We start from the raw sequence: 17,162 nt of genomic DNA, 5'->3' as shown, positions 1-17,162 counted from the left end.
TGCCATCTTCTGACCTCCGTGGGCACCAGGCATGCAAGTGCTGCACATACATACATGTAGGGGAAACACCCACACATCAAATAAAAAATGAATGAATCTAATTTTAAAGTTTTTAGTATGTTAAACAAAACCAAAAACACTGCCCAGTGCTGGGGAGAGGGCTCAGCAGGTAAAAATAGTTGCTGTACAAACCTCAGTTCAGACCCCCAGGACTCACATAAAAATTAGGTGGGCAGGACAGCCTGCCTGCAATCCCATAGTGTTGGAGAGAAGACAGGGAACCCACCAGACTATCCCAAAGCTGAGCAATGGGTTCATCATGAGACCTTGCCTCAGTATATAAGGTGGAGAGCAAATGAAGAGAGAGACACCCAATATCAACCTGGGGGCCTCCACACACGTGCCCACACATCCAAGTACATCACACACGCATACAGGCGGTAAAAACAAAAACAAGAAACAGTGATATACGTGACCCCAGCATTCAGAGGATATTACATTCAATTGTCAGCCTAAGCTACATAGTAAGACTAACTAAAAACAAACACAGAAAGCAACCTCTTGGGAACAGAGAAATGGCTCAGAGATTAAGAACACTGGCTGCTCTTCTAGAAAACCCGGGTTCGATTCCCAGCACCCATATGGTAGTTCACAACCATCCACAATTCCAGTTGCAGGGGGATCTGATGCCTTCTTTTGGCTTCTGAGGGCAACAGACACATGTATGTTACACACACATATATGCAGGCAAAACATCCATACACGTAATTTATAAAGGGCTTCTCCCATCAAAAACCACACACAATCTAGAATTTAATATATGTTTATTTGTTTAATAGGAACATTCAGGTATATAAATAAGGTAAATACTTTCCAATATACAATATATCACATTCTTATACTGCACTAAAAAGAATCTACATGTGTCCTACACCAATCATAAGTGCAGAGAGAAAGGTGGGACATTGTGAAAACACTGATTTAGGGAAACCTGGCTTGGAGAAGTGGTCAACAGGAACACAAAAGCACAGATCTATCTGGGGAGACCCAAGGATTATCACATGGATTCCACACGGCCAAGTGCTGCGCCCCAGTCCCCCGAGTCCGAGGGCAGGAAAGCAGGCAGGCAGTGTAAGACAAGTGGACTCAGCGGGGCCCTCCACACACTGGATGAGGCTGAGAAACTGGGGGTGCTCTGCCCTGCCACTGGGATCCATCCCCACTGCTGTCTGGAAGGTGTTCAACTTCAGCTGAGATCCGAGTCCACACAGGCTCTAGAAGGGGCCAATGAGCCCCTAGGCTCCCAGGACATTTTTTCTGAAGTGCCGTCTGGTCCCTACAGCCACTGAGGAGCACTGAACGGGTTTGAGTCTAACCTTTGGTTGTGTGACTCCCACCCTGTCCCCTGCTCTCGGTCCTGTTGTCCCCATGGCTTCTCGGGAGCCCCTGAGCTGGACAAAGCTGCTGCCTCCCAGGGTCTGACTGGTAACCCTGCCTCCGCTCTTTTTCCCTTTGTACTTAGCCTTGGACACCCGCTCAGTGTGACCCATGACAGAAACCAAGACATGAGAAGAGATCTCACACAAAGGACTCTCATGTGTATGTGCACATTGAGCTCACTGCGAAAACACTCTGACCCTTTTGCTACATCAGTGTTCCTTTGAGGAAAGCCAGGAAAACCAACACACGAGCCTAGTGGGTGAGGAAAAGATCCGCGTGAGGAGGGCAGAGATGGCCAAGAAGGTGACATCTAAAGCACACTTCCGCTTGGGGCACATGGCCGTGTGGCGAGTCTTTCTGAATGCTGTGTTCATCCAAAGTCCTTCAAGAGCCAAGGAGCTGGGCCTAGCCAGGGTCTAGGAAATCAGTGCCCCAGGACCTCTGCTAACACTGGACTTTTCTCTCCAGATAAAGGACCGCCTGGTCCATCAGAGGGCACAATGAAGGAAGAAGGGCCTGGGCTGGCCAACACAAGTCCAGAAGAGCAAGGGGAGCTCAGTGTCTGAATTCCAGCAACAGGCCTGCAGGTCCCATTAACACCCTGGGGGAGTCCACAGTCAGAACAGAAGTTCCTATTCACATGGTCTGAGAATCCCCTAGGTCATGCTAGCTAATGCCACTCAAAGTGAAGACTTGTCCAAGACACACATACTCACTCTCTCTCTCTCTCTCTCTCTCTCTCTCTCTCTCTCTCTCTCTCTCTCTCTCTCTCTCTCTCATTTTTTCTCCCAATTCCCTACATCCATTCAGAGAACTGATTAAGCACTTCTCCATTCATGATTACCAGTCTATGTGATATGTGATCCTGCTAATCTAGAACAGACAGAAACATCACCTGTCCTTAACGGTCACGTGCTCTAACTTGTTCTTTTGAGAAACACAGGGTGGAATGGTTATGGTGTCAAGAGTATAGACAGGGCTTTTAGGGTTCTGGCTGGTGCACTCAGCCTCAGGACTGTTTTCTCTATCCTGCTCCATTCCTGAAAATACCCACTTACAGAGAGAATCATGGATTCCTGAACTGTACAACAGAGTACAGGCCTTGGCTGGGGAAAGTGGGGTCCAGAGCAAGACAGGCCCTTGCTATCCAGAGTGGAGGCACCCCAGGTCAGAGCAAACAGCCTTCCTGTGAGGGAAAAGAGGCTCGGAAGCAGCCTCACATCTTCCCTCAGTCAGGGTGGCCTTAATGCCACAGAAAATGCCAAGTTCCTGCTAGGGCTCTTTCCAATTGGACTGCTGAAGTGTGGATAGACAGTGTGGTCACTTTATAGGACACAAACACCAAACTACGTGCAGGCAGTGAGAGTGTGATGGCTGAATACCCAGCAGCCCATCAGTGTGGGCCAAACTGCTCACTGGGCTCAGTTTAAAAAATAAACTAAAAAAGCAACTACCATTTATTGAGTGCTTACTATGTGCCAGGCACCTTGCTAAATGCTTACATGCATTACCTCATTAAATCCTCACACACATCCTCACAGCCAGCTGGTTGGAAGTGAAGGCTGCCAGCAGCCTATAACCTGGCCAGATGTAGAGCTAGCTGAGCCTCAAGTCTGTCCTCTTCACATTGTTCTCAACCTCTAACACAGAGCTTCAGCTTTCCCATGGATAAGGTGGGATAACACGCAGCCAGAGCATCTTCTGGATTAAAGGAGATAACACATGCAAACCCTTGGCACTGTGTCTGGCACGTATTAAGCACTATATGATTACAATTGTTAATAACACACTGCTGCTATTTCGCCAGCCGGAGAATAAGATAAAGAGCCGGGCAGATAGGCACCTGACGAACAGGAAGGATGGGGACAGGGTCTTCAAACAGCCAATGGATTTGAAGATCACTGGTCAGAAAACTCTAGCTTTTGCATATTCTGCCCTTCTAGTCTCAAAAATCAACCCTATGTCCTATAACCCCAACAGTCCAGCATTCAAAGCACACCTCTGAACTGCCCCAACACCAGGGCCTTTGGACCTTTGGAAACAATAGAGTGGCTTGCCCAGTGAAGGAGCAGCCCAATGGTAACCCAGGTAGGGTCGCTGCCAGTCAACCTGAAGAGAGGAAGACTAGAGGGGGCAGAAAGGTGGACCACACTCTAACAGAAGCCGTCAGCAGCTATGAATGCTCCTAAGCACGGGCCCACGCTCGAAGAATTTGAATGAGGACTGGCTAGGACACTGCAGACAGGCCCAGCAAAGCCCTTAAACAAAGACCCTCCTCTATCACCTGATCCAAACCCTAGCACCCTCCCTAAGGTCCCCACTCAACCAGGGAAACCGAGTCAGGAAGTGGAAGCCAATAATCTCTTTAAAACCAGGATGCTGCGCAACTGCCTAGAGCGATAAAGAGGAAAGGAAGTCTCATTTACCAAGATCAGGAAGAGTCTGACGCTGGGCCCCAGAATCAGCCTCCTCTCTTCGGAAGCTGATGGTTCCTTCTGGGTGCCCTCTGCACCCCATGCTCCAGACAGAGTCCACTCACTGACTCTCTCGTATTCCGTCTGCAGCAGCCACCTTGTCACCCTCTCTTAGGCCTCCCTCCTCACCCTGTCCTGGAAAGAACAAGCCTGGGTGCAGGCGAAATCACCCTCCTCCCCACATGAGCCCAGTGCGCAGGAATGGTGGACACAGATATGAGACTCTGGAAGACAACAGACAACATGGCTGTGGATGGTCCTAACACAAGAACTTGGCTGTGACCCCCATTGGTAGTGAGGGCAAGTCTCCCCTGGAGATCTACCTCAGGCTGACTTCATAAGGAACATACAGTCTTGTGGGTGAGACACAGTCCTAAGCCCTTAAGTCTCTCCTCCTCCCAGTCCCATCAACACAGGGACTGACCTCAGCTTGCCATGGGCTCAGTCAACTCAGGGACTCATTCAAATCAGGCCCTTGCCAACCCAGCAATTAGCCTGTAAGGTCTTTGTTGATTCTTTTGAAATACATTGCTCAAATTTTCTTGCATATTACAGACTAGGTTACAGGATGAAAGCAAGCATGAGTGAAATATTGTAAAATAGTTTCACAGTCCACCTATGTAAGATCACATATTAGATTTGCATACCCCTGAAGACTGATCCATGTATACTACAGTACATTAAGAATAAATACATTTTAAATGTGGTTATAAAACAGAAACTAAAAGGCTGAGACTGTGAAATAGGCCGTGTGTGTGTGTGTGTGTGTGTGTGTGTGTGTGTGTGTGTGTGTGTGTACACTCTCCCAACTTCTTTACAGGACTTCACTTTCAGAAGTAATGCAAACAGGAGCTTTGTTTTCATACTGAGGTGGTTAAGAGGGTGGGAAACGCACACCCAGAGGGAAGGCTCCGTTTCCTGGCAACACTCATGAGCAAACTCACCCTGGCTTGTTCTCTGTCAGCCTAGGTTCTGGGGGCCCATTGTCCACCAAATCCCTACCTCACCAGTTATGAGCTAACAGCCATCTAAGCACTGCCCAGGCCTGGCCTGGCTCAGGCCTCCGGGGCCCGAGAGAAGGAACACCACAGCACTCCCGGTGTTGGGGACACAAGGACTGGATCCTCCTGTACGCAGGCACACTGTGAGATGGAGCACTTTCTGGTTCCACCCCACGGCTCTCATCTGAGTACCTCAGAAGGCTGTTATGAGTAGAGGGCACACAACAGGAGAACCACGCCCTCCCAGTTAAGACTGCACAGTATTTACAGTCACCCAATGGGAAACAAAAGCCATGCATGAAGGGACAAACACTGACTTCATGACAAGGAAAGGCACAAAAATTTTATTTCTGACAAAACAAAATGAGTGTAAAGCAAGTTATGTGAGCCATTGAGATCTGCATGGTGCATGTTAAAGTAGTCTCTAGGATCCTGCCTGTTTAATGGGACAGACAGCAAGCTGGACAGACACACAGTGACATTGCTCTCCTGGCTACTTAACTGGGAAATTCTCTTTCCCGAGAACTCAGAAAAGAATCAAAACCTCTGGCTCTTGGGTTTCAGATTTTCAGACTCCAGCAAGTGCTTCCTCAAGCCTCAGTCGCTGCTGCTCAGGAGTGAGCCTCGCTGCTGGGGACTGGTGTGCCCTTCTCTATCTAGTTTGGTGATCTGAGGTCATTCTTCAGTCAGAAAAGGACAGTCTCATTCCTGACCTGAAAATCTGAAGACAACACTGACTCAACTCAAGGAGCAACTGTAAAATCCGCCTGGGTGTATTTCCTTTTTCGGGTGCCCATGACATGACTCAGTAGCAACAGGAACTTTTCTGTAGAATTACAGAACTGGTCAACTTCAAGGTAAGTCAGAAAAGAAGAACCCTGAGAGCAAAACTTCCCACCCAGGGCCACACGAAGAACCGAACCCAAGGCAACAGCAGGTCCAACGCAGCAGCCCTGGGAGCTGAGAAAGAAAAGCCACAAGGCTGACATGCAAGTTGAAGGTCCGAGCCAAAACTGTGTTCCATCCCCTCCCACGTGGGAGGCACGGTGGCACAGGGCAGACATTCTGAGAGCGGTCTGCGCACTGGAGGGGACGGGAAGGCTGATCTGAAGACAAACTGCCCCAGACCACGGTGCTGAAAGCAAGTCTCTGCACCCTCCTCAGCAGTGGGTGTGCCATGGTGTCAACACGCTTGAGGAACAAGTTCCTTCCCTGCCGACTGCTCCTGGGCCTGACAAAGAACCAACCTCTCAACTTATCAATCTCAACTTATGATTAAGAAGGAAAAGAACAATCACAGTTTATACAAACAACAGCAAGAGGTCCCCCAGAAAAGTACAAACTACATCTAAACTGGTCACATTTCATACAAAGTGGACACTGAGCCTTGCGGCAGTTCTAAGCAGGACTCAGGGACTCTGGGAGGAAGTCTGGGTGTGACTGAAACCGTGTAGGAAACAAGGGACTGTAAAACACACAGACAGACACACACTCACCCCAGGTGTACTATATACACAACAGAGCAGCAACACGAGTGAGCTTCCAGGCAAAGGGGTGTGAACCCAAGCCCCTGCTCCCCCCCTCTCGGGAGTCCCCGGAAGAATTCAGCAGCCGCAAACCCACAGCACAGATGTGAAGGCCTCAGCTCTGCAGACCTCCCCCGGAGCCACTGGAGCCTGGGTGGCAGGGGAAGCAGTGACAGCGCATTCTACTGCACACACTTGAAATACTACAGTGTGGGTTTCTCTTTTCAGACTCCGAGAGTTCTTCATGCCTTCTGAGAAAAATGAAGTCTGAAATCCTCTTTCGGTCTGCATGGTGAAAGCCAACTATAAACAAAGTGCATGTGCCTTCTGCAGGATTCTGGCTTGGACGAGATGCTCATCTGATCAGTAAGCCTCCCTCCCTCAGGTCTACAGAAGGCAGCCCTCCATTGCTCCCAGGCAGGGAGGCCTGCAGAAGCCCCAGTGAAAGGTGTTGAGCAAAAGCCACAAGGCGATCAAGCCCTGCCAGGTGGGAAAGCCTCTCTACTATCAGACATAGATCCATGTACGGCCTCTCACAACCTGGAAACAACTAGATGCGTGGGGTTAGAACCACCAAGCAGACCCCCTGAGCTGGGCAACACTGTCTTTCATGTTGTTCAATACCTGTACTTAAGAAACCCAAATGGTTCTTCCCTGTGACTTCTTTGCAGCTCAAAGCTATAGCTTACACACAGCCCACATTATAAACAGACTGTATATACAGATTTTTAAAAAATGAAACAGAACTCACAATTTAAAAACAAAACAAAAAAACAAAACAAAAAAAAACCAGTGAGTTGAAGCTTTTCATTATCTAAGTCACAGCATGTGGGCTGGCCTTGGTGACCTGCCCCTCACTCAGTCCTGCTCCGGCTCTCCTGGCCCCGGGTGGACACTACTCATCTTCCAAGGCAGAGGTCAGGATCCCCTTGTCAGTCAGATGAGACTTGAGTGTGTTGAAGATGTGGAGCTGCTGATCTGGCCGCAACGTCAGAAACTGCTGAATCAGTTTGCTCGGGTTTGGGCCCCTACAACAGAACATGAAACATCCCTGAGCACGGGGCAACCACTTTGCTAACCCTGTTATCTATGTGGAACTCAGATCCATGACTTCACTATTAGTGGAGGGAGGGACCTCAGATGACTCAAACAGTAACAACTGAAAACCATACTCATGCTTAGGATGGTTTGTACTGAACTTAAGAGACTAATTGAGGATTTCACAATACTTAAATAATCCATAGCCAGGCATGGTGGCGCACGCCTTAATCCCAGCACTCAGGAGGCAGAGGCAGGTGGATCTCTGAGTTTGAGGCCAGCCTGGTCTATAGAGCAAGCTGCAGGACAGCCAGGGCTACACAGAGAAACCCTGTCTCAAACACACACACACACACACACACACACACACACACACACACACACACACACACTCATCTGATTCGGATAGAGTGGAACCATACCTGATAAAGCTGGCAATGTACACATTGACAAAGGTGGCCATCAGGTACTGGCAGTCAAAGCGATCCATGATGCCTCCGTGACCAGGAATGGTATTGGCAAAGTCCTGTTAGAGAATGAGGAAAGAAGAATGAGCCTGGGCTCACTGACAACCAAATCCCAGACTACAGATCTACCCCATAACCAAACCTCTGCTGAGTAGAGGAGATGGGAGAGGTACAGAATACAACTGTAACTTACACAGTGTTCTTTTGTTGAAACATTAACAAACTACAAACTGACTTTTACTTTCATTTACTGCCCCCCAAATTCAGCACATGGGTCAAGAAGAGCAGACATTAAGTGCCAGAGTGCATAAGCTGGTATGGTAAAGGGGTGGATGCTGATGGAACAGGGCAGAGAAGACAACATGGATAGGCAACAAGGGGTGAGGGGTGAGAGGTGAGAGGTGTAGGGTAGAGAGGAGCGCTTCCCTACTTTGATTTTAAAGGCTCGTTTGAATCCACTTGCGAAGAACCCTCCAAACGGACCAATGAGCGAGGCAAAGGTGGAGAGGGCGATGCTGTGGATCTGGAAAGGGTACATCCTCACTGTTTTCTGAGGAGAGTAAGTGAAATACAAGTCAAGGAATGTGCAAGCTTGGCTTTTTACAGCTAATGGAACAAGTTAATAAAACTAGTCCTCTCTCTGTTCAATCAGAAGACTGAGGACAGGAGAGGCGGCCCGGGGGTTAGGCGCACCTGCTGTGTCTGCAGAGAACCTGGGTTCAGTTTCTAGTGCACACTGTGGCTCCCAACCACCCATAACTCCAGTTCAAGGAGATCTGTGTTGTTTTTAAACTAAATCTCAATCTTACCATTTTACCAATAAAGACTCGGAGCCGGATACTGGGGTGAAAACCTGCTAGTTCAGAGAGGCCGAGGAGCAACCAGCTGACCTTCCTCTTTAGCCAACTTGAAAGAAAAGAGAGCTTTCTTCCGCCGTCCCAAACCAAAAAGGCCACTAAACTCAAAAGTCCTTCCCTACTACTTCCTAGACGTTTCTCGATCCGTTTTTCTGACTTCCCTCTAACTCTCTCTGGCTACTTCCTGCCAACTAGTTGCTGGCTCTGCCTCTTGACCCAAGGTTGATTTTATTGAATTAACGCAATCTCAGGGTTCACAATGTGATCAAATTTCCCACAAGAGATCTGTCGCCCTCTTCTGGCCTCTACTGGCACTGTACACACATACAGCCATGTAAGCAAAACACTCATACATATAAAAGAAATTAGCCTTAAAAAAATTAAATAAAATAAAAGACTGGCCCATGCTTTTAGGTCTCTAACATCTGGCCCAATGGTAGACATTAAGATTCTGGCCTGGAGTAGTGGTATATGTCTATAATCCCAGCATGGGGAAGGCAGAAGCAGTAGGATAAGGAGTTTATGGGTACCATCAGCTACGGAGAGGGTTTAGGGCCAGTCTAAACTACAGAGAACTTGTCTCAAACAACAAACAAACAAAAGGAGAAATTCTGCAATCAATTTCTTATACTGTTTTGCAGGCAATAAATGAGGAAGTTCATTCAGCCTTAGCTTTAAAGAGAATGTAATTTCAAAAAGATAAGTATTTCAGCAGTCTTCTCAGAGAATTGTGGGTATTCTTTATCTTTTCACCAGAACTTGACAGGCATTGTCCTTAAAATACAAGAGCAGGCTGGGATATGCACATCGGTTAAAGTACTTGCCCTGCAAGCAAGAGGACCAAGTTCGGATCCCCAGAATCCATGGAAACGTTGGGCGTGCATGGCAGCCACCTGTAATTCCAGACTCTGAAGAGGATCCCAGAGCAAGCTGGCTGCAAGAAGCCATAGTGGTAAGCTCATGCTTTACTCAAGAAACCCTGCCTCAAAAGAATAAGGTAGAAGACTAATTGAAAAAGATTTCTGCCATTAACCTTAGGCCTCCATACACATGTATGTATATATACACACTTGAAAGTATGCATATATTCATACACACACACACACACACACACACACACACACACACACACACACACACGAAGAAAAGAAAAACAGCTGCAAGCCAGGTGGTGGCACACACCTACAATCCCAGCATTCAGCAGGAGGCAGAAGGCTTCCAAGTTCATAGTGAGATCCTGTCTCACAAAAACAAAAGCCAAAAAAAGGTTAGGTACAGTGTGGAACCCGAAATCCTCCTGATGAATTTTTTGTGCTTCTTCACAGAAATCCATTGGTCTACAATGTACTGTGGGTGGATCTTTTATCCAGACATGACTGTGGAAGACCATACACTGATCATTTAAGAAATATCAGGTCACTGTTGTGCAAATCTTCCACACAGCGGCACACTTGGTTATGTGACGTCAGATGGCTTCTCAGTGTCGGAAAGCCACCATGTTCACAATGACGGGGGCATGTCTTCCCAATTCTCATTTTCACCTGGTAACAGCTGCTATCAGTCATTTTCTTTGAAGAGACAGACTTACTTCACTCTTCAAGAAAAATGTCCATTGCATCCAAGTCTTTTCAAATAAAAACTATACCAAGAACTAAGCAGCAGGGTGCTGGAGAGATGGCTCATCAGTTAAGAGCACTGACTGCTCTTCCAGAGGACCGGGGTTCTATTCCCAGCACCCACATAGCAGCTCATAGCTGCCTGTGACTCCAGTTCTAGAGGACCCAACACCCACAGCAAAACACCAATGCATATAAAATAAAATAAAAATTAAAAAAAAAAAAAGAAGAACTAGGTGTTTTTTCCTTGGAACACTCTATGCTTCAGTATTTGGCAGAAATGTTTTCTGTGTATTTTCCATTTAGTACAGATATTATTAAAATGGTGTCAAGATCAGGAATATTTTAATGAAGTTACTAATTTTAGAATCCCATCAAGGGCACTCACAAGAGCAACTGGCTTGTCTACTTGTCAGGAGGGCACACATGAATCGGCTGCTAATTCAGGCAGTGCTGTGGTTCTAACTCATATCCAGTGGCCCAAGTTTTCACCACTAATTTTGTATCATCAGGAAAATGCCATCCCAGTCAAAGAGGCACATATTATTCGGAAAGCAGCTGGGACTTCACAGAGCCCTTTAGAGATATCTCAGGATCCTCTAGAAACCCACACAATTGAGAACCACTCCTCTAAGTGACATGGAATTGGGGAAAGGTCTCCTCACCCTGATCCTGACCCAGAGCTCAGAGCTCTGGGATGGGGGAAGCTAAGGGGATGCCTCTCTGCAGTCACCCCATGTACATTGTACATACCCAGCCAACAATGGACTGGATCACTCCAGGAATGTTGTACTCCTGCAGGCGGAATAGATCAGACGGCTCACAGTCCACAGTGAAGCTGTTGGTGTCATTGTTGTATTCCACAGGACAGACGAAGCATCTGTACCCAGACATCACATAGGAGAGCTAGGGATGGAGAGCAGAGGGGCAAGCAGGAACACCAGTTACAGACAGACAGCCAGGCGGGCCAGCACCTGATTGGGCCATGACTCTCAGAGTACCTCCCACCCCTGTTCACTGTATGCCATGGGCTAAAAAGAGGCTTGTGTTTCACCAACATATATTTTATCTGAATTGTTAAGCAAAAGGTTCATATGTTTCACTGGGTACTCACATATATATGTCCAAACACAAACCTTGAAAAATCCCAGGAAAGATCTGAGCAAAGAACTATAAGACAGTTCTTTCAACCTGTGGAGCTCTGCCCCAGTGTGCTAAGAATCTCTAAAGTCAGTGGTACACAGAAGCCATGGAGGGGTGCGGGGAGGATAGAGTGACAGCCAGCCGGCACTAGAAAGGGGAAGGCCTGAGGATCAGCAGCAGGGAATGGTGTCTTCAAAGGGCTAGAAGATGGTACTCCTCCAGGCAAGTCATGTGCAGAAGAAGATCTTGAGTGAAGCAACACTTCTTACCTCACCCATTACTCCAAGCTGCCAGTCATCACCCCAATCTTAGTATTACCTGGTGCCTGGGCACAGAGGACATATAAAGTATGCATGGGCTCCTACACGATTACTTGAAAACCGGAAGCTGCCATGCCAGTTACAGAACATGTTCTTTTGGGCAAGCAGGAAAAAGTCTCTGCTTTGGGAAGACATATTCTCCACTCCTGCACAGGCCTTGGAAGATGGTGTGAGGCCCTGTCCCCTCCCCATCCCAACAGTATCTACCACATACCAGAAGGCCAAACACCACAGTGGCAAAGAAGCCCCCAATGAAGCCTTCCCAGGTCTTCTTTGGAGACAGCTGCAGACAGAAAACACACTGTCAGCAAAGGATACTTCTGTAACTCCAGTTTGTTGCTCGATTACTTATGAAAAGTTATTTCCAGGCAGATGTGATAGCACAAACCTTTAATCCCAGCTTGAAGAAGGCAGAGGCAGGAGGATCTCTTTGAAGCCAGCCTGGTCTACACAGTGAGTTCCAGACCAGCCAGGGCTACACAGTAAGACCATGTCAAAACCATACAAACAAGAAGTATTTCTACATAAAAATCCCTCTTCAATTGATTAATGGTCACTTTCAAAACTCCCCCAAAAAATGTTTTTTTCTTGTTTCCTAGCCTATGTTCTTCAGATCTCATTAGTGACTTATACATTTATTTATCATAAAAATATACATTAACAACAATAGTCAAATAAAGACCAGAGCCCAAAAAGTATGTCTACATAAAAATATTTTATTCTGTAGAGTTTGAAATAAGTATTTGCCTGTGTCTTTTTGGGCTCTTTTTTCCTCTTACATCTCCCTGGAGTGACATGAAGACAGTGGACACTCACCATCAAGATCTCTTCTCTATCCACTGACAAGCCCTAGAGAAAACATTACCACCCTGGGACAACCCACATCAAGGTGACCCACTTACCTTAATGAGTGGGGTCCGACCGAAGAAAAAGCCAAACATATAGGCCATGATATCATTACAGATGACACATGAAATGGGAACAATGAACCTAGGAAAAAACCCGAGAGAGGAATAACTACCAAGATGATCTCAGAAGTCTACCGAAGAGCATCAATAATAATTCAGTACCAAAGGAACTCATTTGTAACTCATTAAGGTTTAAGTTGAGAAGAAAGAAAACAAACATGGGAAGAGGAAAAGAATCAGTGAAAGTGGGAAGAAGTGAGAGATGGCAATAAGGGGTGAACAATCAAAATACATTGTATACACATAGGAAAGCATAGTAAAATACATTACTAGGTTTAGTTGACGTCTGTAAATAAAAGTAAGTCAGGCATGGTTGTACACATCTCTAACACCAGCAGAGCAGGGTAAGAAAGGGCTGCTCTAAGTTCAAGGCTGGCTTAGGCTGCACACAGACACCATCTCTAAAACAAAAAGCAGCAGGGGACCACACTACACCTGGTGCCTGGCATGACTGGTATTCAGATGTTCACTGAGTGACCGAACAAATGAAGACAGCATTTTATAAATGCCATTTGTTCCTTTTTCTTACAAAGTAGTACAGGAGCAAGAGAATAAACTGTTCAAGGTGGTGGTGGTGGTGGTGGTGGTGGTGGTGCTTATTTCCCCATCCCTACTACTATTCCTCAAAATAGCCATCTAAAATCTTTTTTTTTTTTTGCCTAGTAATGATGTATGTTTTTAAGTAACATACATCATTTATGTCATAGTTAAACTTCCCACTGTTATTACTAGCACTTATAATCTCTATGATATTTGAATGAGAATGGCCCCCACAGGCCCATATATGTGAATACTTGGTCATCAGTTGGTGGAACTGTTTGGGAAGGATTAGGTGTGTCCTTGTTAGAAGAGGTGTGTCACTGGAAGCAGGCTGTGAAGCTTCAAAATCCCAAGCCATTTCTCTCTTTCTCCCTCTCCCCGCCCCCTTCCTCCCTCCTTCTGTATGTGTTATCTGTCTGTCTGTCTGTCTATATCTATGTGTCCATCTCTGCCTGTGTGTGTGTGTGTGTGTGTGTATCCATGCCATCCTCTCTCTCTCTCTGTCTCTCTCTCTCTGTCTGTCTCTCTCTCTCTCTCTCTCTCTCTCTGGAGTTATAAGCCACAAATACAGTGTTTTCTTTCATGCTGGGGGGGGGGGGCAAAACAGCTGGACAACACAGCTGCCATGACATGCTTATCAGCAGGCATCACCCGAATCCAGGAAAAGAAATGAACTGAAACCACCCAGGGACCCACCCAGGTATGGGCCAGCATCTACGGGGAAGTACCTGACATCCCAACATTCTAACCCTTAGATAAGATTAGATAAAATCGCCAGATGTCCCTGAGCCTAGCACACACCTATTTTCCCTTTTTACCAAGATACCCGTAGACAAATGTCAGTCATTCAGGGTCCTGAACCCTGGAAATGCCCTCATCCCAACCTTTGCTATGATAAAAACCCTACCCCACCTGGGCTCAGGGCTCTCTGCTCTCACTGCTGTGTCAGACAGACAGAGAGACCAAGCTCAAGCTTGAAATAAAGGCTCTTCGCTTTTACATGTGGGATTTGGTCTCCGTGGTGGTCTTTTGGGAGTCCCCACAACCTGGGCATAACACTTTGGTCATGGTTTTTGTCATGGCAACAGAAGTAACTAAGACAAAGCCAGGGAGTGAGCTCCTGCTGTAACAGGCCTGGCCATGCTGGTCTTTGAAGGAATGTGGAAGACTTGGGGACTTTGGGCGAGGTTTCAAAAACCTTGCCATTCCAAATTAGCTCTCTCTCTGCTTCCTGGTTATATCTCAAGATGAAGATTTCAGGGTCTCAGCTACTGCTCCAGGTGCCACAGCTGCCTGCCTGGTGCACGCTCCCTGCCATGATGATCAACCCTCTGGAACTATGAGCTTCAATAAATCTTTTCTAAGTTTCTTTGGTCATGATATTTCTCACAACAATAAAAAAGTAACTAAAGAAAGACACAGGGAGAACAAGTCCAGTGCTCAGAGATACGCTTCTTCCTTGCTCCTCTCCTGACGATGTGTCCTTCAAAACAGAACTGGTCCAGTCTGCCCTCTCCTCACTCTGACACTGTTCTAAGTTCCTCTGCTACAGTTTTATCATGCTACATGTAAACATAGTTCCTGGCCAACAACTGCAGATGGTGCTTCCTGGCTTTACTCTGAGGGAGTTAGAAGTGTTTGAACATCCTCACTCTCTTCACCTCCAACTCCCACAGCATCTCCTTCATGGAGGCTTCCAGCAGTCTCTGTTCTATAGAGCTGTGTGTGATGAAGCCTTTATTGGAAACATTAGTCTTAGTCACAAATGATCCTCGTGGTATGCTTGGTCCTGAACTTAGCACTCTTAAATACCTAGGTGCCTGGAGAAATGGCTCAGAGGTTAAGCAGCACTGGCTGCTCTTCCAGAGGTCCTGAGTTCAAATCCCAGCAACCACATGGTGGCTCACAACCATCTGTAGTGGGATCTGATACCCTCTTCTGGCATAAAGTCATACATGTAGATAGAGCACTCATATACATTAAATAAATAAATCTGAAAAAGAAAAAGAAAAAAAAAGAAATACCTAATAAAAACCCAGACAGGGAAGGAGCTGGTTGGTGCCTCCCTGGGCCACTGCACTTGTTTTAAATATAATACATAAGGCTAGCATTTACAGGCACTCTTTAGAGGTGAACACATTCTGAGATGAAGCTTATGGGCTTGTCACCCACAACATTTACCATCTCTCTCATTACACCAGCTGTGACTTGACCTCCCACCGAGGGCATCTATCTAGCTTCTCCAATCATCCTGTGACTAACAACAGACAAGTTTCCAGGTAAAACCACACACTTAATCCAAATCACACAGAAGCAGGATACTGTTCTGCTGACCCACTGTCAGATTCAATTCTCCAGCATTTGATTTACTTTTAATCATAAAGAAGATCAGTTTCCCATCGACTTCTCCCTCTGTATGATCTTCAGTAGGATCAGTAACTACCTGCTCTTGCTTGACCCGTCTGGCCCTGTTTCTTCTGCCAAGTGTGGAATTAACAGCTTTCAAAGCTCCTGACCTATTCAAGTGTGTATGTTGTGGAATAATCTTTTTGTATACTGTGAAGATGTGTTATTCTGATTGGTTTAATAAAAAGCTGAACAGCCAATAGCTAGGCAAGGTTTTCAGGGCAGAGAGAATGCTAGGAAGGAGGCAGAGTCACCAGTCGGGCATGGAAGAAGCAGGAAAGCAGCACAGGCAGTACAGAGTAAAGCAATAAAGCCACAAGGCAGAAAACTAATAGAAATGGGTTAATTGAAGTTATAAGAGCTAGCTAGAAACAAGCCTAAGCTATCAGAAAGAATTCATAATTAACAGAAGTCTCCGTGTGGTTATTTGGAAGCTGGCTGGTGGGAGAGAAAAATCTGCCTACATGTGTATCTTCATTATCTTCCTTGTTCACAAGTTGTAGGAAATCATGATTATTTCACCTACATTATCAAGTCTGTTGCCACAGCTTTTGACCTTTGGTTCTTTAACTTTCAATTAACCTGTCAATCTAGAGTAGAGCTTCTCAGAGTCTGGCTCTCAACAACAGCATCTACATCACCTGGGAATGGACTACAAATTCACATCAGCTGCCACCCCAGACCTAGTGAGTCAACTACACACTGTAAACCAGCCCACAGAAAATTCTGACAGGCTCAAGGGGGGAAGCTTGGAAATGGAGGCAGAGGTCCTTAGCCTAGCTGTGTATGAGAAACCACCCCCACCACAAAGGGGAAAAAGGCAATGTCGCAGTGTCACTACTCACCATATCATTCCTTCAAACAAGTTATGGATAACAAGGTGTGACTGGGTTACCACAATAAGCAAGGTCACATGGGTCCAGCCAAACTGCAAGAGAAAGAAAGGAACTCTACCTACCAAGTTTATTGCCAAAATAGCTTCCAACAACAGTAAGGACCAAATAGGAAACTGCTGAGAAATAAGGAAGACGTGCTTTACTGCCTGGTTTACAGGCAGTGAAAAGTACAGAACAAGCTTCTCAAAGTAATGCAGTCCTTCCTAGTGACAGTCCCATCAAAGCAGGGACTAAGTCAGACATGGGCGAGGCGTGCCTGAAATCTCAGCACTCCAGAGGCAGGAGGATTGTAAATGCGAGACCAGTCTTAGCTACATAGAAATACCCAATCAAGCAACAACAGAAACTAGCAGGGTCTGCATCCTGCTAGTAGTAAGTTCTTTCATGCCCTCGAGTCTGGAACATTTCGTTTTCCCTCTCAGGCTGAGGCACAGAATGACAGCACCAAAGAGAGAGATGGAGGCTCTGCA

General features: G+C 46.4%; 1 protein-coding gene across 1 annotated transcript in view; it reads right to left on the bottom strand.

Annotated features, from left to right (window-relative positions):
* Positions 1–5,232: 5,232 nt before the first annotated feature.
* Positions 5,233–17,162, bottom strand: part of Cds2 (CDP-diacylglycerol synthase 2) — a 51,217-nt gene continuing 39,287 nt past the window's right edge. The window contains exons 7-13 of the mRNA XM_006983985.4: positions 16,642–16,724; positions 12,785–12,872; positions 12,097–12,165; positions 11,173–11,325; positions 8,377–8,496; positions 7,902–8,005; positions 5,233–7,469 (exon numbers count right to left, since the gene is read on the bottom strand). Coding sequence (XP_006984047.1) covers positions 7,337–7,469; positions 7,902–8,005; positions 8,377–8,496; positions 11,173–11,325; positions 12,097–12,165; positions 12,785–12,872; positions 16,642–16,724 — 750 coding nt within the window. The 3' untranslated portion in view covers positions 5,233–7,336. The remainder of the gene's footprint in view (positions 7,470–7,901; positions 8,006–8,376; positions 8,497–11,172; positions 11,326–12,096; positions 12,166–12,784; positions 12,873–16,641; positions 16,725–17,162) is intronic.

The sequence above is a fragment of the Peromyscus maniculatus genome, chromosome 4 (genome assembly GCF_049852395.1).
Source record: "Peromyscus maniculatus bairdii isolate BWxNUB_F1_BW_parent chromosome 4, HU_Pman_BW_mat_3.1, whole genome shotgun sequence".
NCBI classification, from domain to species: domain Eukaryota; kingdom Metazoa; phylum Chordata; class Mammalia; order Rodentia; family Cricetidae; genus Peromyscus; species Peromyscus maniculatus.
The sequence above is the reverse complement of the archived record's forward strand: the minus strand, read 5'-3'. Positions and strand labels throughout refer to the sequence as shown.